The sequence below is a fragment of the Acanthochromis polyacanthus genome, chromosome 5, assembly GCF_021347895.1.
Source record: "Acanthochromis polyacanthus isolate Apoly-LR-REF ecotype Palm Island chromosome 5, KAUST_Apoly_ChrSc, whole genome shotgun sequence".
Classification (NCBI taxonomy): domain Eukaryota; kingdom Metazoa; phylum Chordata; class Actinopteri; family Pomacentridae; genus Acanthochromis; species Acanthochromis polyacanthus.
The window spans coordinates 31,952,349-31,974,390 of NC_067117.1; the positions used below are offsets into that span (position 1 = coordinate 31,952,349).

The window sequence follows — 22,042 nt, forward strand, 5'->3', positions numbered from 1 at the left end:
ACCTTTTAGCCCGCCTCCCTCCCTGTGGAGCGTGCCTAGACCCTTGTGTCTTCAGAGCATGGGTCTAGCGCAGCTAGGCTAGCTGGAAACGGCAGCATGGAGGGTCTTTAAAGTAACACAATCTTTAAATGTATCCTGAAACATATTAAGAGCCAGTGTAAAACAATGTTTCTTGGTTCTCGTTCAAGCAAATAAAAAATCCTGTTTAAATAATCCAAACAAAAAGAAATTAAAGCATGTAAAATGGTCTCAGTGTTTACTAATGTGGGTGGTCTTTTTTAGATTTTCTTTCTGGGCAGATCTGGATTTCTATGTCACTAATTTTGCAGTTGTACAGAAAAATTCAATTAGTGTATAAAGAAGAGATTTTCAGCAGTCTCCTTGTTGTAATTTCTGTTTATTGTGGGTTTTTTAAAATTCATTTTGTCTGATTAAACTCCTAAATCTATCAGGAAATCTAAACTGCTTCATGGAGATGAAGTGGCTTCATTCTGTGCTTCGTGGTTTGCAGTGGCCGTGTAGGTGGTGTGGTGGGAGAAACAGACCTGCTTGTTATAAAGTATAAAAATCAGTGTAACCCACACAGCGCTGTGTCAGCTGACACGATGGTGAACTCAGATACGGCAGCAGCGGCCTCGTGGAGACAGTTGCCACGGAGACCGGCTCACGTCATCCTGTAGCGGTTGCCATGGTCCTCCTGACGTCAAAGCCCCTCGCAAGATGCTTAGGAAACCCCCTGGCGCGGTTGCCGTGGATACTGGCGGGGGAGGGGTGGGGCTTAGAGGAAGCGGAAGTGTCAGAGCAGGCGGAAGTGGTACTGCCCTGAATACCCTGAGCAGCGAGCGGAGGACGGCTGACAAACTCCCATCGTTCACAGAATAAAATCGGGATTCCCTGTACGCTCAAAATGTGAGTTCGTTTGTATATCACTCGATTATTGCCTTATGCACTCTGTTAGCTGAGTGTTTCGGGGGAACAGCAGCCCTAGCGGTGGCACCATTGCCTGCCGCTGCGGCGGAAGGTGCCTATTGTGGTTTGGGGCTGGGTGCGAGGGATTTAGGCCGTGAATGCGGCCAGATATCGAGAAATAGCCCACAAATTGTCCAGAAGAAGGGTTGGCTGTGCGTTTAGTGCAGGCAATGCGGCGTAGATTTTTTTTTAATTTTCACGGCTCGGTCTCCGGTCGATACATGCGTGGTGCGGCGGTGGCCGTGTTGGGAGGGAGAAGCAGCTCCCAAGTTTGGCCATTTTGACAGCTTAGCAGCCGAGTGCCGACCGTCACGATAGCAGCCCAGACATTTTTAGCAGCTAGCGCTAGGTACGCGGCACGGTGAATGACATAACATTAGCACTTAGCCGCTGGATGTAACGGGACAAATACGTGGCCTCATTTTTCCACGAATAGACTGTCGATAGAAGCAGCGCGATGGTGGATTGTCTTTAGCCGAGCTCTGTCATGGCGTAGTGAAGCGAGATGGAAGCTAACACACCCTACATATTTCCCGGGAGTTTCCCCCGCAAATGCGCCTTCGCTGTGAAAAAATGTTTTCCCGTCGATATAGCTGAACTCACGGGTGACAAACAACGGTGACTCAGAGCAAAAGCTGCATTTAAGCCTCTAGGTAATTCGGTTGTAGGTTCGGTGTCGGCTCACCGCCATTAGGATTGAACTGGGTCAGGTCCCGTTAGCCGCTAAAGCTAACGGCTAGCGGCCGTGCTGTGACGATCCGCTAGCATGCATGCTAGCTGCTGGTAATCTATCTCTCCATCTTAAAATTCCGCAGGGGAATGCGACAAGGAGGGCGTAGCTGTTAGCAGGCCGACTCAGCGCTGCAACCTCAATATTCCTCCCCTCGTCCTGTTGTTTTTTTTTGACGCGCGTTTCAAACAACTGGTTGCAGACGCGACGGTTTTGAAGCTGTTGGGTGTATGTCGCTCTGCTATGGAAGATGGAGCCCCCGTTTTTTTCTTTCTTTTTAAACGATGCGAATAAGCCTGTTAACTTTAATAGTTAGCTTGGCGGTTGGATAAGAGAAGAGCTTTGCAAATGTAGTGTGTCATTGGCGTGAGAGGTGGTAGTAGCCGATCGACTGGGTCGAGTTGGATCAATTTTAACCGATGTGTTGGTCGTTATGGCTGCTAACTAACGCGTCATTAATGCGCTTGTAGCCGCGATGAGCGGCATTTTGCTTCATGCTAAATGCTCACCCGGGGATGCTAATGTGCCACACATAGCGAGGCTGTTAAAATACGAAATAGACACAAACGATTCGATAATAAAATAACGAACAGCCACCCTTCTTAAAAAAATAAAAGTAAAACAAACTGCTCGTCGGAAGTGAACCCCGTTAAATCATTGCCACGTTTAGACGATTGATTTAATTTAACCTGTAACATAGTTCCTCAGCAGCGTACACTACATTTCTAGGTTAAGATTTACGAATATCATGTAGTTAAGTGTAATATAATAATCTCACCAAACATAAATCTCCTTGTACCACTACCTTTCCGTTTACTGCAATAATTCAATGTGATTGAAAGCTGCTACTGATAAGAAAAAGCCCTTACTTCTCCCAATTTAAAAACACTCCTGTTAATATCACATTTTTATTGAAATGATTAATCATCCAGTGTGTAAAATGCTAGAAAATGGTTGCTAATTGGATGCATTTATCAAGATTGCTTGTTTTGTTTAGCCATGTCCAAATAGTCAGCTCTTCACTGTGCTATCATGTCAGACATTGAAAGTCAGCAAATCATTGCATTGAAGAGACCTAAATAAACTAAATATTTGGCATTGTTTTGTTGAAATTGTTAGTTGTCGAAAAAGTTACTAGATTTTCTGATGATTGATCAGTGTTGAAGTGCTAAATTACATGTAATGATTAGAGAAATATAGTAATGTTTTGCTTAGTTTATTTGTTAAAGCTAAAGATTGCTCAAATAAATGCTACGTTTCATATATTAATTAAACAATATGTATAACTATTTTGGTGTTTTACTGCAAAAACAGTCTGATGTAATATGCTTGATTAGCAATACATATTGTATAGCATATTACAGCTTTTTATTGATTTCCCTCTTAAAACAAATGTTATTTGACTATTTTGATGCTTGTTGTGGGGATCTGGACAATACGAAACAATCAGATTATGTCAACATCCAACTGATCAAAACAATGATGAATCTTTCTTTTCCTTCAATTAGTGTCTTGATAATGGACAAAATGGGTTTCTGAATTTATGATGCTTTCATTGCCTAATGCTTTCACCATTTTGTTTTTTGGAAAACTAATGGAACCGCACTCACTATCAGCAGATAATTGATTTTTAGTTTTCAGCCCTTGAATCAGCACTCGATGTGCGGTATTGGTGCACTCCCAGCTGAGAGGCTATTAATTACTCTGCAGAACCATAGGAAACGCATCAGAGTGGCAGCGTGATCACAGTGTAGTTTCTAGATTTGTCCCATGTTTTTTCACTCAGGTGTGAGATCCGCTGTCACGCTTTATCTTCACACTTAACCACTGGTTTTCCAGCACAATCGTTTATTAAATATGTATCACAAGTTACAATAAAGATGCACTGTTTGGTTATGATTGCATTGTTTTAATTATATAGTAGGTTTGTTTGTAAAATTAATGCCCATAAAAAGGTATTCACCATTTGAATATTGCTTTTATTTTTGGATTTTTTTTAAACTGCCTTTTTCTAGGCAATAACATTAGTAGAGGTTTACCTAATTGAACTTGACAAATTGATGTATAATGGAATACGCAATATGTTTCAGCGGTTAAAACATCTAAACAAAATGTATTGACTTGAATGCAGTCCAGCAAATTAGATACCTTCTTAACCCTGATGCAAAACTTATACAACACTTCAAAAGTAGTCGTACTTATGGATTCACTGCATCACCCACAATGACATATTATAACCAGAGAAAACTGCAGTATGGCAAAGTGCCAGGGGTTTGGCAAGCTTAAAGTTCAGATGTTGTCATATTGCCCAGCCCAAGTGAATTTAGGTTAGAACTAGTTATTGATTTATCAGTAACTCACAACCATAAACAGTTAAACAATGAAATCTGTAGACAAAGTAAATGGTAACACCCAAGTCTCAACTGAACAGCCACTTAGAAATGTAAAGAGTACTTCCTGACTTCCTGAGTACACCGCCATTAAATGGGGAGGGGTATTCATTGCCTTGAAAGCCTTGGTGCCATCTGGTGGTCTTGAAATAAACTCCATTATGTACATTTTGTATTCATGACACATCCACTCTTTTCCAATTGAAGGGGAAAGGGAAAAAAACACCTTAAAACATCAAAGGAGTTGTTTCTGGGCCACAGCATTTCTTCAGTCAGGTGAGGAGTGCAATAAATTCTCCAAGACTTCAGATAGCCTTTGCAATGAGGTCAGAACAATCATAAAGAAGCTTCCATTGCCAAGATGAAAAGATACGGTGCAGGATTTGAGCTGCATTCATGCCTGCAGGCAAGTCACTGAGAATTGAAAAGAAAATTTCATTTCAAAGTTTTGTTAATTGGGGCTTCATTTACAGATAATTAATAGCCTTAACTGTAGTGAGACTGATCATGCTCACTGTCAGGCATCATCACCCCCTTAAAGGTCCATTTGGAGCCAGGAAAATCCCTCAGAGTGTATACAGTGATTCTTGTCAGGTGCTTTTCCAGTCGCAACTAAACAGCAAAGTTGGCCTACAGAAAAGGAGCCACTGCCGAGGGCAACAAAATCACACATTACATCGTCTAACTGAAAGAATACTTACCAAAAATGTGGATTTTTTTTACGTCAATGACTTAATTGACTGGGTAGATATATCCTCAAGCAGCAGAAGAACTTAAACAGTTGTAAATGTCCAGGAGTAGTTATCAGGAATTTATGGCAATAAATTTAAAACAAATTAATTTATGGCTCTCCCCATGAAGCAGCTTGACAAAATCTGCTTGACATTTGTATGTGCTGTTGTTGCTGCCGAAGGTTCGTCTGCTATAAATTTACTGAAAGAGGTCAAATGCAGAAGTTAGATTTGTCAACAAAATGTAGTTATATCTGCCGGGAGTCACTGCTGAAAAATAAAACATGCAAAAATTCAAGAAGGTGGTTTTTTAGGCCCCACGTCTACTACTTTGCTCTTTTCTCTTCGGCAAACAATGAAAATAGATTTGGTATACTAAATGGAGTTTATTCAGGCGTGAACTAACCATGACGTCATCCGTTGGTTTCAACGCCGAGAAAATGAAGCCCAGATTTTGCTACTTCCTGGTCGCCGTTTTGGATTTTTTTGGAGCCAGTGACGTAAAAAGCGTCATCAAACAGGCTGGACCGGAGAGCAACTCGGGGCAGGACCAGTCTATGGGACTGTCAGTCAAGTATAGCCACGCCCCCTGGCTCCGCCAGCTTTAATGATTTGTTTAAAATTCAGTATTGATTTATTTTAAGATCGGCCACCTGATCTCTCATTTTGACCATGAAAACTAACCGGGAAAAAATCCTGAGCTGTAGAACATCAGTCTATCAAATTTTATTTTTTCCAAAAATGAATTGGGGTCTATGGAGGAAAAGCTTTTTGGAGCCAACCTTAGCGGACGGCGTGGTATTGCAAGTTTTTGACACTTCCAGGTGGGCTTCAATTTTGGAGCCAGATGCTACGTCCATCTTTATATACAGTCTATGAGTTTATTCAAATATGTGAGCTTGTTTTTAGGTTTCATTTTTAATATGCCAGCAATATAATAATATTAAATAATGCTTTTTGAATTACATTAGAATTCTGTCTGAATTAACCCCATCAAGAATGGAGACCACGACTACAATTAACGATTACTTTCAGTTTTGATTAATTCATTTTTCGATTAATTAATTTTGTTTTGGCCTATAAAATGTCAAAAAATGTGAATCTGTGTTTCCCAAAGCCCAAGATGCCTTCCTGAAGTGTTGTGTTTCATCCACTCCCCCAAAATACTCATTTTGTTGTCACAGAGGAGGAAGGACACTGGAAAATAATGAATTTAAGAAACCTGGAGCTTCTTTTTTTGGAAAATGGCTCCTGATTAATTGACAGCTAATAAATTAATTGTCACAGTTCTAGTAAAAAAAAAGTGTTCCATGTAAACAGAGTTAAATCTACTGAAAGTTGCCGCTAAATTGAATCTAGTGACCCTAATTCATTTACTCTGCTTGTAGTATTTATCGTAGCTCTTTTGCCCTCCATAGGGAAACACTCTTGTCACCTCTTGCCTCCACAGGAAGGTCGGAGGTCAGGTAAGTTGCAAGGATGCTCGCACTCAGCAGGGTGATATTTGAATTTCCCTGTGGTGGAAGGGTGACTAAACTGGAAAGGTATTAAACATGCATCATGGAGGGTAAAACTGGTGTCTGGTGTGTACATATGAACATTTCCCTTATGGTGTAATGGTGTTTTTTTTCTTTAACCATTTAGATGTATAAAAATGGAATTTGACTGAAAACGTAACCGATTGTGAGGAGTTTGTAGTGCGATGTGTAGATAGGAGCGAGATAGAGGCGAGGCTGTGGCCTACTTAAACCTACAGATTCATCTGGAGAGCAGGAAGTCCTCAGGGATGAAATAACGGGGAGCAGCCATTTCACCGGAATCGGGTTTTTGACATTTTATTAAGTGCTGTTAAGTGTATGCCAGCACATTTGGCGCTTTCTTTTACCTTTTGATTAGGCTTATGCCTAAGCAGGAAAGGTTTATCATCATTATGGATGTTACAAGGAAGGCATTCACAAGCACTCTAGTGGCTCTTCTTCTTGTTATTCCTTTCTTCATCGTGGTCTACTTATCATTGGCCCTAGAGATTTCCAGTCCTCTATTTCACACACTCGCACTTCACATTTCTATCATGTTTCTCGTCCCTGTTTTGTTCTGCTGCCTGCCTTTTGTATCTTTTTTTTTGCTGCCTGCCTTTTGTATCTTTTTTTTGCTTGTTCTAGCTGGTGGATGGAAAGCCTTGGTGTTGATGTTTAAATACTCACTCTCTCTGTGCTCCTGTTCTTCTTCACCGTACAGACTAAAAGATGGATAAGTGCGAACTGGTGCAGAAAGCCAAGCTGGCAGAGCAGGCTGAGCGCTACGACGACATGGCGGCTGCCATGAAGTCCGTGACGGAGCAGGGCGTGGAGCTCAGCAATGAGGAGCGCAACCTGCTCTCCGTCGCCTACAAGAACGTGGTACGAAATCCATCTAATGAGTCAGGTTTTCCTGTTTTTTTTTTTTTTTTTCCTTCTGCCCTGCACAGGCTCTGGTACAGCTGACTGTGGAGTGTATCTTTGATTCAGTTCACAGCGTAGAACTCATGGTTCAATATGTTGACTTTTCGTTGGACTGAAAATAGCACAAAATGTGTAGCAAAGCTTTGACCACTGTTAGATTTTTACCACTGGTTTTCCCATATGTGTTGCTACCACATGTAAAGAGTAGAGTTTTAAAACAAACTCATTTTAACATGAAAATTTTCTTCTTAGAACTGAGTTGAAGAAAAAAATGTTTGATAAAGATAATACATTTAAGACCTTATTTTGGTTTACATTTATACTGTCGTTAAAATGTTTGGGTTCACTTAGAAATGTTCATATTTTTGAAAGAAAAGCAGTTTTTTTTTCAATGAAGATAACATTAAATTAATCAGAAATATAGTCTAGACATTGTTAATGTGGTGAATGACTATTCTAACTGGAAACAGCAGATTTTTAATGGAATATCTCCATAGGGGTACAGAGGAACTTTTCCAGCAACCATCACTCCTGTGTTCTAATGCTACACTGTGTTAGCTAATGGTGTTGAAAGGTTAATTGATGATTAGAAAACCCTTGTGCACTTATGTTGGCGCATGAATAAAAGTGCGAGTTTCCATGGAAAACATGAAATTGTCTGAGTGATGCCAAACTTTTGAATGGTTGTGTAACTAATGGCCAACATTCAAACTGGCCGCTAATTTAACAGCTGATCGTGGGACCACAAAAGGCTCTTTGGAAGTGGAAGTGTTCAAAATAAACTTCCAAAAAATCAATAATCTGAAGAAATAGCTCAGTTTAAATATAAATGTAGATAATACTGATGGATTTTACAATACAAAAAACAAATTCAACAGAACTTGAATGCCAAATAGGAAGCTGCCAAAAAGGAGTAAGACGACTCTGCAACATATCCACTCTGAGTGTTCGACTCATGAAAGCATACATGAAAATGTGAAAAAAAATCTGAACCATATCGCTAAATAGGAAGCAAAATTAAAAAGAGGCGACATATCCTCTCTGAGTGTTATGACTGAATACAAACCTAATAGAGAACAGAGTTTCCCCAATATTAAGAGAAACTTCAATTCCTGTTAAGAGAATCTGTGTTCTCGTATTTAGTCCTCATTTGTCGTCATAGCAAATGTCACTGGAGGAAGGCGGCCATTTACCCTTAATGATCTAAGAACAGACAGAACAGTCCAACGGTCAAAGTGATATGAAAATTCACCGTCATGCTTCACCCCCACTTTCCACTGCCCATTGATAGCAACAGCATTTATGTATCGCTCCGTTTTTCGCACCTGTGACTGCAGGGAACATCTCCCTCGGAAGCTAAGGCCTCTGTCCTTTCTCGAACGGCTGCCAAATTTTTCAGCTTCTGTGGAAGTTCGGGGCAGCAGGACACAATGTGTAGGCTGTAGCCTTTAACAGCGCTATAGATTATCCGAGCTTGGCGAGCTAAAATGTCGTCTCATGTAACGCAGAGACTGTCGCTAGCTGGGCCGTTTCGATTTTTCAGTTTTCTGTTTATTTCCATGAAGATTTTATAGTCTGACTGTGAAGCAGAAATTATGTAAGAGCAGCCTCAGGTTTTCCAGCACTGCTGCTCTACTTATCATTGAGGGTTTTTTTTTAAAAGCTTGCCAGCATTGAGTACTACTCAGTGTTTTTTTTTCGTTGTTTGCTTCAATATGAGCCGCAACCAGCAGGATGGAAAAAAGTCACTCCTTGCTCATGTTTAGTTTTGATACCAGAAATAGATGAGAAGTCACGCTTAACTCTCATGACAGGGCTTTCATTGCATTGTCAGATGTTTTGGTGCTAATATAGGTTCTATGTTTGGTTTGAATACAAGGTCAACAGCAGATTAAAATGTAAGATAAAGGAAATATTAACTATTAAAAAATAGTTTTGTTCTTTCAGTTGCTCATTAACATTTCAGTATGATCAGCTTTTGTTACAATGAAGGAAATCTGTTATATTTCATCATGCATGCAATGAAATGTAAATTTGATCAGCTGTGCAGGTCTAAAATCGACACCAAATAAGACACTTTTGATGTCTCCTCTTTCAGCTGTGTATGTAAGATGCCGTCTTTTAGTGTCAGTTTTCCTTTGCTTGATTATCGTTTCATTTATTTGTTTTTGGTATTTAGGTGGGGGCCCGCCGTTCATCCTGGCGCGTCATCTCCAGCATCGAGCAGAAGACGGAGGGGAACGAGAAGAAACAGCAGATGGCCTGTGAATACCGCAAGAAGATCGAGACCGAACTCGAAGATATCTGCAGAGACGTGCTGGTACGGACAGGGATGGGGAAGAGCAGGCAGGGAGTGAGGAGGTGTGAAGAAAGGGAGAGAGAGAATGAGAAAGGATAAGATGGATGGTGGCGATGGGTGGGACAGAAGGTATGAAGAGAAAAGAAGGGAAGATGGTGGCAGAAAGCGCTCTGTAGCCGATCCCTCCTAGCTGAGGAAAGAATAACCGTCACATGGTCGCACTTGGGGAGACTGTAATAATGCTGCTGGCAGCTGTTGAAAGAGCTGTCAAACAAAGCTTTAATTTTCCTCTATTTTTCACCACGGTACCCCACTCTCTGCTTCATATCTGGTATTTGCTTGGTGCAGAGGCAAAGGAGCGCTTTACTGGAAAGGCCGCAAGCTCTGAGATCACCAGTGCTGTGAGGCGGGGGAAGGTGAACCGAGAGGATGTAGATTTAAAAAATGTTACGATTCTTTTTCTTTTGAGGTGGCATCCGTCAGTTGAGGCCTGAGAAAAGGCTCAGACCAAAAATAGTTCCTCGTTCAGATGAGTGTGTTGTTCTAGGTGCAGTGTCCAGGAGTTTTATTTTTAGCCGCTGTCCTGATGCAAACAGGGTTAAACAAATGTTACTGTGAGTCATGTGCCTTGCTGGTTGATATTACATAGTGTTGTTGAGCTAGATTTCATTTTCCAATTTACAAATTCAAGTTTCAGATTGCATTTTGTTCTGAGAAACTTTTAAATCGGCGACAGAAGGTAACTTTAACAGAGCCATCGACGACACTGATGGCTGGATGTGCAGATTTAGTGCTACTAAAGCTTGACATGGTGGGAGAAAGAGAAGCACAGTGAGCAGAACTCCTGAGACTCGCAAGAAAACACTGTTGAATCCTTAAGAGCATCAGATCAGCAACGACTGAAGCACAGGCTCAGTTTAGAGTCTTACTCATCTGCTCCAGTGTGGCCTTAAGAGAAGCTGTTTGAGTGTCGTGGTCAAATAACAATGTAGTTTCTAAACAAATAGGATTCAGACCCTCATGAGCAACCCTCAACACTGTCAGGACCTGAAGAGTGCAGAGCAGAAATCGCTCAAGGTCAAACCAGACTCAAATTTTTTCGCGCATGAGCAGACTTCTAATAATATCTTCAAGGTCAAACTGGAAGCCTCTGCAGTGATGTGGTGCTGTAGGAATGAAGGGAGGAAAGGATGGGTGGAGACATGCTGTCCTTAAAGCAGCAGGAAGGTTGGAAGGGAAAAAAGCCGTGGTGCATCCACAGGACAGAGAAACGTCCGAGACCTTGACCTAGAAGAGCTTACCGACTGATCAGAGCAGTGGAGAAGTTACATTCGTTCGCTTCCCCAGCGTGCATTATATTTGCTCCCTAAGCAAAAATAAAAGCTGAAAATGAGGCGTATTTGCTGCCAAAATGCTACAGGGGAAGCGTGCGTTAGCAACTGCTGTGTTGGCTGGAAAGATCTGCTGCTAACTGGAAATGAAAGACAACCAGAATGGTGCTGCAAAGACAGAACATTTCACCACCTGGTACCGACTGGTGGATGGCAATAAGAAATGAGGCAAATGTAGAATGGTGTCTATTTTTTCTTTTTTGTTTGTTTTTTTCCCCCTTAAATTTACAGCTCTGTTAGTCGGTGAGAGGCGCTGCTTGGCCTCTGATTGGCTACTGCGACAAAAGAGGCCCCTGCAACAGTTACGAATCGACTCAGATGGAATTTTTCAGGGCCAGTGTTCATTATTGGGATTGAAGAAGTACAGAGATAAGAAAAATGCTGAAAATCAGCCAGGCAGATAATCAGACTGTCCCAAGTAACAGTTGAAAAAACAGATTTGTCTTGAAAGTCTGACTGGGTTTGACAGAAATAGATGAGATGCTTGTTTTTGTCTAATCCAGTGACTTAAATACACGTGCAGTCGGCCCAATACTGATATAAATTAGTGCTGCTCATTGTTAAACAGTATTGTGTACAGCTGCTCCCATAAATTTGAGGGGAAGGATATTTAAAGAAAGGAAATTCAACATTTTTCAGACTTTTTATGTTTACCCTTTCAAAAATCCAACTAAGAATAAGAAATATCTTAAAATTGCTGTCATGTTTATCTCTCAGCCTTATCTTGAAGTCATTCTTAACAGCATTGTATGTTAAATATTAAATCATAATTTGACAACTGTTTGTTTATTGGCAGACAGCATGTGCAGCATATTTCTTTCTTAGAGACACAAATGAAACCACAGCAGCCTACGCTGAAATATTGGGAACAATTTAGAGCTTAACAAATATAACAGACCTGTGGAGTAAAATAGATAACTTTTTACATAATAAAAATTGGAATATAAGCTGCACAACCACACAAAGTTGAAATTCAAGAATTCCTGTAGATGGAGCAAAATGAACTGCAGATGATGGAACCTGCTACACAAAAACGGCTAATATGCTGTTTTTAGTTGGCCAGCCTTGAGTTTCTTCAGCATTTACTGAAAATAAAGACAAAGTGCACAGCAAGGAACAGAAACAACATAGCTAAGTTGTAGAGTGGTGGTTGAGTTGAATAACAATCTGACATGGTGCTAATCAGCTTTGAAAATCTTCATATTCCTTTGCCTGACTAACCTGACTTAGATTTGTGAAGCCTGTTTAGCTGGCCGTAGAGATTTGTATCATCTGTTTTAATCCCCTAATTGGCCTTTATACACCATGGATCAAAAGATTTAGAAAAAAAAGCCCACTTTTTCAGTGCCCACACTAAAGCATAACATGTGAAGAGTGGTGTGCAGTAAACATGAATGTTATTTTAAAGTGTTACAAGCCAAATAGATGGAAACCGTTCGTCTAACATAATCAGCCACAAAGGAATTAAATCTCTTGCATTTTAGATTGATTGTGAGTTGAGATGTAATTATACACCCAAACCCTTAAGTCAGATGTATTTATTGTTTGATTTTTTTCTATGAATTAGGCTTTTTAAGAAACTTTTGAGTAATTTCCACCCTGCACAAATTAGATAAAATGACACAAGAAGGAAAAATCATTTTTTGATTGCACTGTTCACTTGAAAATGACAGTGCTTCATTGGAATGTTCCTGGGTCATGTATAATTATCCAGAAGTGTCAGATACCAAAAATCCCATTAGACATTGTTTATATCTCATAATTAATGCCATTACTAATCATTTCTATCAATATTTAGTGCAGTGATGTTCTTTACCTGTCTCAGATCATGTTTCAATGAGGATTATTTACTCATTTTCATTTGTCACAATCTACTTTATCTGTTGAAACTTACCTACCTGGAAACTTTTAAAAGTTGCATCAATTTTTTATTAAATTTCCCCATTTTGTCTTACCTGCGTTTGTGAAAAACACCAAGAAAATATATTCTGAAAAATGCTTTTACCAATTTTTTGAGGGGGTGGTGGAATTTTTTTGCTTAAAAATGTGTCAATTTGACCTGCAACATAACAGGAGGGTTAATAACTCGGAGGTGAAATCACCGATGCAGTTTAAAGGCGACATTCGGTGCATTAAACTTCAAACTTTATTTGTATAGCACTTTTCATGCAGAACAACACAAAGTGCTTCACAAGAATTAAAAACAAAGAAGACAATAAATAAATACAATTTAAAATAAAAATAAAAAACCCAACTCTCCACCCTCCCTACATTTAGATAGCAATTCACATGCACACACCCACGCAAGCACATACACACTCACACACCCACACAACAGGACATCATCACGACATGGTGCATGGCATTAACACACAAACACTCAGCCCAAGATTGAATAACTGAACCTAAGCAGCTACTGTACATGCATGACATTCCTGAGACGCGTTACAGGAGTCAGCAGATTACAGCAGACTTCTCCAAGGACTAAATGTAATCACCGAAACAAAGCCGGTCTCAGTGACGAGATGCTCAGGGGGAAAGTCAGAGCTGATCACATGATCTGGATAAACCCTCTCTTTAAATGATCTGATGAGGTCAGCCTCAGCAGTAGGGACAAGAATGATACACATGCTCCAGTTAGTGACACCCCCATCGACAAAACTCTACTTATTTATTAGCCTAGCCGCGCTAGACAACCCACGGCAACAAATTTAATTCTCTGCCAGGGTGGGTCTAGTTACCCTCCATAAGGCTTGAGGTTGGATGCTCCTAAAACTGGCCGGACCAATCACCATGAAATGTAGAGTCAGAAGGCGGGCGTAACGAAGTGACGACAGAGGCGCGACGATTCTGACAGAAACAACCGGCGCACAATAAACGGTTATCTTTCGACTTGGCTTTGGCCACAGCCCTTAAAGATTTGAAGCTAAAATTCAACTTGAAAGATAAACAAAGGACGACACTGAAGTGTTTCATTGAGAAGAAAGACGTATTTGGACTTATGCCGACGGGATATGGCAAATCCTTAATATACCAGTTGGCTCCGCTGGTTGGGAAGCTAATGGGACTTAGCCACAATCCGGCGCTCCAGGAACTACGCCTGCCTATTCGTTGCGCTGATTGGTTGTATACCTACCCAATTGCTGCAGAGTGATTTGAAAGACAACCTTTTAGCCCGCCTCCCTCCCTGTCGAGTGTTCCTAGACCCTTGTGTCTTAAGAGCTGGGTCTAGCGCAGCTAGGCTACTTATTTATCCCTTTAATGAACAAACACCTTGTTAAGAGCACATTAATCATTTGGCTCGTGGCCATGACGGCATCTAACTGAAAAGCTTCCGTTACTGTCAGGTCTTTTTCTGCAGCAGGCTTGTTTTACAGAAATTCATAAATCAGCTCATGAACCTGGCAACCCACCAGCAAATTTGAAAGGCACGTTATCTTTTTTTTTTAATCAACGGAACTCCACCTTTCATCAAAACTAGAAACTGTATAAAAGTATTGTCAGATTCTAACAACCCTTAAAATATTGACCATCTAAAAAAATCGCCAAATAAAAACCCATTTTACTCCAACCACATTGTGCAAAACTAAAAAATATCATAAAATGTGCTTCCTGGGATACAGCCGTTTGAGTCTCGGCTGAACTGCAGGCCGTGTTTACTTAGAAAACGCTGTAAACGTTGACTTTCTTCAAGTTTTACAATTTTTAATTTCTTTTTGGTGATTAATGGTATTGTTACAGTTTTCTCTACTTCTAACCATGGTTGGGCTGTTTCCATATCCGTGTAGGACTTTGTACTGCAGTTGCAAATGAGTCCACAGTGAGACAAAGTATGATGGATGGGATACAAAGATTTAATTGGTTTTACACTCTAATGGACGTCAAACACGGCAATTACTGCCCTTAACTTTCGTAATCAGAAACTATAACTTTATTGACGGCTCTAGATGCGTTGTGTTGATGAACAGCAACATCAACCACTTGAAACACCAAAGCTACTGTATATCTACAGATTGGTCTTCCCAAACATACTGAAAGAGGCTGTACTGACTTTACTAGAAAGAGTCAAAGAAAGTTAAGAAATGGTCACAAACAACACTTTCTCTGGACTGACATTAAGGACATGGGTGTAGATGATTCCCAAAGCTATTCGACCGTCCTACAAAAAGGAGAAAATTGGCATCTTAATACTTTTAGGGACTGTCAAAAGGCTGCCTCCCCCCGTGCCTTTACTCTACAGCAGGGATGGCAAACTCATTTTAGTTCCAATTTGATCTCCAGTGGGCCAGACAAGTTAAATGACCGCATCATAACAATAAATGACCACGACTCCAAATCTTTCCTTTGTTATAGTGCAAAAAAGTACTTTCTGAAAATGTTCACATTTAAAGAATTTATTTATTTTTTACAAAACATGAAGAATTTCTTCTGAATAAGTTCAATTTCAACAACATTTTTGCCTCAGTTTATCAGTTACACATTATAACTTACAGAGTTCATCTACAGAAAGGCACAAAACATTTAGTCACAGGTATCTGGAACTGAACGATCTAGTATTTTACTTTATGAACAAAACAATTAAAAAACAAAAAAAAATTATGAAAAAGAGATACGAAACGGAGGCAAAAAATTAGACAGTTATAAAGCTAAAAAAATAGACAAACGAGACAAAAAATTGCACAAGCAAGACAAAAAACACAAAATGACAAAAACAGTACACAAAAGTGATCAAAACAACTTGTGAAGTTCTAGTAGTTATTTAAAATTTATAGTTTTCCTAATGTACAATTTGCACTGAAAATCTTCTCCGTCATTTTTACATTATACAAAGTCACCCCATGAGTCTGATTGGACCCTCTGACGGGCCGGTTTTTGCCCTTGGGCCGCATGTTTGACACCCCTGCTCTAGAACCTGAAGTCCAACACTGGTTAGCTCTGAGTACCAGCAGACGGTCGTACATGTTGCCAAGTACACACTGAATCCCCAAATCGTCACACATCAGGGAGCCTGAATCGTATGCCTCTCAGAACCGTTGATGCTCTCTACTCTGTTGTATCATCTGAAGTGTGCAGAATGGGAGAGTCGGTTGTACGAGAGTGATTGAGGTTTAGGTGTTTCTGCTTTTGGCGGTGGTGTTTGTATTTATCACAGGTTTGCTGTCGGCAAAAGCTGCAGCACAAATATTAGTAAAAGCATGCATAATCAAGGTGTCAGTTTCCTTCTCCGCTGACAGGTTTCTTTATATGTATAAATACAAAATCTGCTGTCCTACGTCTTGTTTCCTGTTTGTAAACCCTTCTGGTCTTCTGTCTGTTCCAGGATCTGCTTGACAAATATCTCATTCCCAATGCATCTCAGGCGGAGAGCAAGGTGTTCTACCTCAAAATGAAAGGAGACTACTTTAGATACCTGTCAGAGGTGGCCTCTGGGGACTCAAAGAAGAGTGAGTATCTGTGTTTGAGCCTCTAAATGTTTCTCATTCAGCTTTTTACCCTCATCTTGTTATTCTGTTATCAAAGCAGGAGAAACTACATTGTGTCTCATTTTTGATGCACTGTCTTACTCTGCTCAGTGATTTTGATGATCTAGAAATGACCCACACAATCTGAGTGTTAACCGTTTCATTGCTCAAGCAAAAGTCAGTTGCTGTTTGAGGCAAATATTCCTTTTTAATTAACAGAACTTCAGTCTATTTTTTATTGCTCAAAGAAGTAGAATCTTCCTTCGATTTAGCATGTCAATAATAATACAGATTACTAGTGGTTGACAGTAGGTCTGTAGTCAGCCAAAGGAAATCTTGGCTGTCAGAAATCACACCTACTCTTCAATGAAACCATTGGTTGCGGTGGAAATAAAAGTACACCTGATCTCTAGATGATCTAAATCAGGCACAGTGCTGTCTAACTCTTAGCCTTATAAGCCTCAATGAATTCTAAGTACATTAAGCCAGTCTCTAAAGCAGGGGTCGGCAACCTTTAACACTCAAAGAGTCATTTCGACCCATTTCCCACAGAAAAGAAAACAGAGAGCCGCAAAAATGTTTGGCATTTAAAATGAAGACAACACTGCATATATCACTTTTTTACCTCTATGCTCTTGTTAATTTTGACTAATTAATTAATAAAAAAAGCATTAAAAAAATAATGTATTTAACCGCACCTTTCTCAGTTCCCAAATTTCTGGCACACCGATAACACTGATGAACACTCCAGCCAGGTAGGTAGCGCTAATGAGCCTAAAGTCTGTTTTCCAGCAGTGAAGAAGATTCACAGGAAGCACTGTCAGCGCACAACAAAGTTTGGTGAACAGTGATTGAAGACAAGAACACTCTGAGTGTGTTGAGCAGAAAGTTTCTTTTAAAAATCTTCCTAATGGCAGCTTGGATAAAAGCGTGGTTATTTGCAAATTGTGCAACAAATAGTTTTCTGATCACCACAGCACTTCAAGCCGGTGTATCCATCCCATAATAGACCATTTTTCGAAATGCTAAAGGTGCTTGAGTTCACAAAAAGCTTTAAAATATTGAATATAATCGCGACAAATGAACTTTGAGTTTGCAGTAATCTGTAAATGTAGTAGACAGATAAATATAAATGAAATATACTTGTGCAGGACTCTGCTGTGAAGGCAGAGACATGCGGTGGTGTATTTGTGACAATAAAAAAGAAAGAAATTTGAAGGAGCGACGGCTAGGATTTAGGAACGGTGGCCCGCCGCTGCTGAATGAATGTAGAGCAAATACTGGGATCCGAAGATCTACAGGACTCCAAATGAATACACTGTTAACCTTTCCCGCTCAGCTCCCGACCATGGTCAGAAAACACAGGGGAGGACAGTTCTCCAGGGCCAAAGTTATTATTGTTACTTCGGGGTTAACCCCCTTCGCTTCCTCACCAGTTGTAGAAGCCAAAGACACAAGAGCCCGGCCTGATTGAAGAACACTGCAGCCTTTATTGTGAATTAACAGTGGCTGAACCATACAGTCGCGCTAACCCAGCAGCTACACACCTCTTCTCTCTTACTCCCCGAACTGACTGTCATCTTCCTTGCTCGCGCTGCATTCAGGGTCGCTCGGACATCTCGCTCTCCCCGTCTCTCTCACACACACACACACACACACACACACACACACACACACACACACACACACGCGCGCGCTGCTCTCTCTCTCTCTCATAATGGAGCCACACACTCTCATAACAACACACAGGCCGGCGAGTGTCAGAGATTGACGGCTGGGACGCATATTTTGACAGACAAAAATTAAGACGTTTTATTTTGATGTTACAAGATCACAATAATCTTCAAATTTAGAAGTCAATTTTTAAAACTAACAAACTATAAAAAAAGAAATTTTAATTAAATAGCCTGCTGATTATTTATTTTCCAAAGCTACAGGGAGCCACAACAGAGGGACGAAAGAGCCGCATGCGGCTCTGGAGCCGCGGGTTGCCGACCCCTGATCTAGAGTATAAATAATTATAATCTGTTTATTTTAAACTGAAATTAAAGCAGCTCTGTCCATATTTATGATTTGTGGAAATAAAATTATATCTATTGGTTGTCAAGAGCTATTTAGGAATAATATTTTTTTTTTAGATCATATGCCATGCTGTTGACTCTTCTTTGGATGTCTTTTTGGCCATCAGTTTGACAGAATCCAGCCACACCGACCACTTCTTTGACACAATGTCAGTTATTTTAAGCCCACTAACATTCTCAATTACATTGATTCAAATTTCTAAAGATGTGGGGTGCTTTCAGAACACCACATTATTCACAGCTAGACCTCAAAGGCTGCTGATGTAGAACTTTACTCCTTATGAAAGTCAGACTGGTGAGAATTTGGTCAGATGAGAGCATGTCGACCAACCAATCAGTGTGGACACTTCAACCCTAGTAGATACTTGACTTAAAAACATCCTTAGAAACCAGATGTTCTTGAGGAGTTGTTTTCAAACAGGCTGGACTCAGATCTTTTCTTTTAAGACAGAGGCTGTAATTTTTACTCCCAGCAGCCTCTGCACTGCTTTTGCATTGAGCCAACAGGCTGGACTTGATGCTTAAAGAAACTAGTTGAGGGAACTAAAGCATAAACAGTTCCATTACTGTATCCACTTCAGTAAAGACAAATGCGGCAGAAAGGGGTTCGTGGGATCGATCTCAGATTTTCTATTACTAGGTGTCATAAATCGTTGACCTTATATTAAAACTTCAGACTTTGTACACCTTTGAAGGGTCTCGTAGAAACAATCCAATGTCAGACGTCATTTAATCATGCAGGTCTTTGATTCTTTATCTTTTGCTTTAACTCCCGCTGTCAATGGTGCGACCGACTTATTCGGACCGTTGCCAAGACACCGTACGTTGGCAACGCAATCAATCGTCTGACTCTGATCGTCATGGCGATAAGCCAAAGCAGACGATGAATAGGAAATTGTGAAAAGATAATGAGAAACTTATGAAAGGACTAACTGTCCTCTATGGGTTTACTGTTGGCAGGCTGACTCTGACTTGTACAACGAAGTCTATAATTACCAATGGATTTTTTTAAAGCCTCCTTAGCACCAGCGCTGTAGGCCACGACTTTGATCCAGGCTATAAATAATTCAGAAAATAATTCCACTGATTGCGATGATGTTTGAAAACATTTCTTGACTTCTAGACAGATGTTCTCACATTTACAGAGCGCTAAATGTGGGTCTTACATTCACATGTTCCTAACAGAAGGACTTCTTATTACTTTCAGGCCTGAAATATAATTTGTTGAATGATGTTTTCTGGGGCTGCAGCTATATCGATTATTTTAGTAATCGAGTATTTTATTGATTATTCTGGGAATTAATCGAGTGATTGGATTCTGCGCTTGGTGTTCCAGCGTCAAAAGTGGAAGTGAGCGCACTGTGCAACAGAAATAACCGTCCTGGCAGAACATGGGCGGACGTCTGTAGTGTATTGTACAAATATAGTATATTACAGGGGTATTCTGCATATATAGTATAGTACAGGGGTAATGTACATATGTAGCATAGAACAGAGGTATTGTACATATATAGTATAGAACAGGGATATTGTGTATATATTTAGTAAAGGGGTATTCAAGTAAAACTAAAGCGTTGGGAACACTTCCTGTATTTAGTTGGTGATGCAGAAATCTGTTTTTATGTTTAGTCCGTTTAAACTGCTGCTACTGCAGCTGATAATTAAGAAAACTGATCAGTTCATTGGTATTGATTACAGAGAATATTCAATCAGTAGCTTTAGTTTCACTTTGATTTGGTCACAAATTCAAGTGATTTCCTTGATTATGAAAAAGTGTCAGACCTACATGCACTTCAATACAATATCATGTTTGAATATTTAACAGTTTTATTGTGCAGATGTTTATCAATAATCAGCTGCATAGATTGGTAAATAAAATATGTTAACACGTCTTAACAGTTTTCTACCAGCTTTCCTGTCTTAAATAATCCCCAGTAGAAGCTTTTTATGGTCATAAGTTTTTCTGTTCCTCGTTGGTCTCCATTAAAACAAACTCTTTGTATTGGTTTGTTTTTCTGGAAAATGACCAAATTGATGGTTAAATGCCACGGTTTGTGTGACGAGTTTGAAGCAGAAATTTTGAGTTAAATAAAGTTGAAAACCACCTTCATACCTGTTAACTCTGAGGTTTTAGTTGCTGTCGAGCTGACTCGCACAAAGAAAATCTGACTGTCAAACTGCCTTTGTAGTTCAGCATCTGATCTGTTAAATGCTAGAAAAGCTGCGCCGGTTAAAATAGAAGAGTCCCTGGTCTATGTAAGATGAAGTTTGGGTCCACTAGTTAGTGACCTGGGGCCTCATTTATAAAGCTTGCGTACGCATAAAACAGGGCTAGAAAGTGGCGTACACCACTTTCTACGCAAAGGTTGTGATTTATAAAAACAAACTTGGCGTGAGAATGTGCGCTCCGGTGCACCAACCTTGATTCTTGATGCTTCTTTACGCACAAAACAGGGCGTAAATCACAAACTTTGCGTAGAAAGTGGCGTACGCTGTGTTCGTTGTGATTTCTAAAAAAAACTTGGCGTGAGAATGTGCGCACCGGTGCGACAGCTTTGATGCTTGCTTAAGCACATTTTGGAGACAGAGGGAACGGCAGTGCCGGAGGATGAAGTGGCGAATTGAAACCAGATTGATCTCAAACCTTTATTGTTATCACATATTAGACTTGTAGAGCCTGATAATCATAAACCCTCATTGTTGTAGATGTTCATATAGTGCGCCATTCGGCTGACGACTGTATTTGCAGAACTTTGTTCATATATTAACAGGAGCGGATTGAACGTTATTGCATTCGGTCGTTTGACCGAAGGGCCGGTATCTGGGGCCGGTGCGGTGATCTTTATTAAATAATTTTGTTTACTGATCACCCGGCGCCTGTATGGCTCATCCATTTGTAGGGGTGGTCTCCGACGCAGTGGCTCGGGTTCGGTTCCTGCCTGCGGCACTTTTATGCATGTCTTCCCCAGACTCTTCTCCCCATTTCCTGTCACTCTTCACTGCAACTATCACAGTAAAAAGGCAAAAAAAGAGTAAAGAATTTTGTTTATTTATCCATATGCAGCCGAATGGGATGAGCGTCCAACCATTAATCAGCCCTGTACAGGCACGCAGGCACACATGCTTCACACCACAACCCCCGAGTGAAAATGAATTTCTCTATGTGAACCGAAAAAATGCACATTCAATCAGTTTACAAATTATTTGTACATCGGACATGATCATAACAAATTTAGTGGCAGGGTGGCCTGGGTCAACACATGATTCATTCATCCTGACACACAGCAGTGAAAAGACTGCCGGCCAGCGCTGCATGAAATGCCGTGGATCAGCAGCTTATTTATATACAGATACATTCATGAGTTACTTTGCATTGACCATTCATGGTAAAATGTGGGTGTGTTGTGGGCGGAATGTGAGGTGGATCCACCTGCGCAATCTTCCAGCTGGTGTGTGATTTATCAAGAAATTGCATGCAGCTGTGCTTACGCAAAGTTTTATAAATCAGGGGCGAGGGGCATACGCCCTTTTCGTATTTTTGGCGTACG

At 40.4% G+C, this 22,042-nt stretch overlaps 1 protein-coding gene across 1 annotated transcript in view; it reads left to right on the plus strand.

Annotated features, from left to right (window-relative positions):
* The first annotated feature begins 746 nt into the window (after positions 1-746).
* ywhaba (tyrosine 3-monooxygenase/tryptophan 5-monooxygenase activation protein, beta polypeptide a) overlaps positions 747-22,042 on the plus strand; it is a 29,826-nt gene continuing 8,530 nt past the window's right edge. Inside the window, exons 1-4 of the mRNA XM_022208402.2 lie at positions 747-909; positions 7,059-7,219; positions 9,441-9,581; positions 16,272-16,395. Of these exons, the coding sequence (XP_022064094.1) occupies positions 7,067-7,219; positions 9,441-9,581; positions 16,272-16,395 (418 nt within the window). The 5' untranslated portion in view covers positions 747-909; positions 7,059-7,066. The remainder of the gene's footprint in view (positions 910-7,058; positions 7,220-9,440; positions 9,582-16,271; positions 16,396-22,042) is intronic.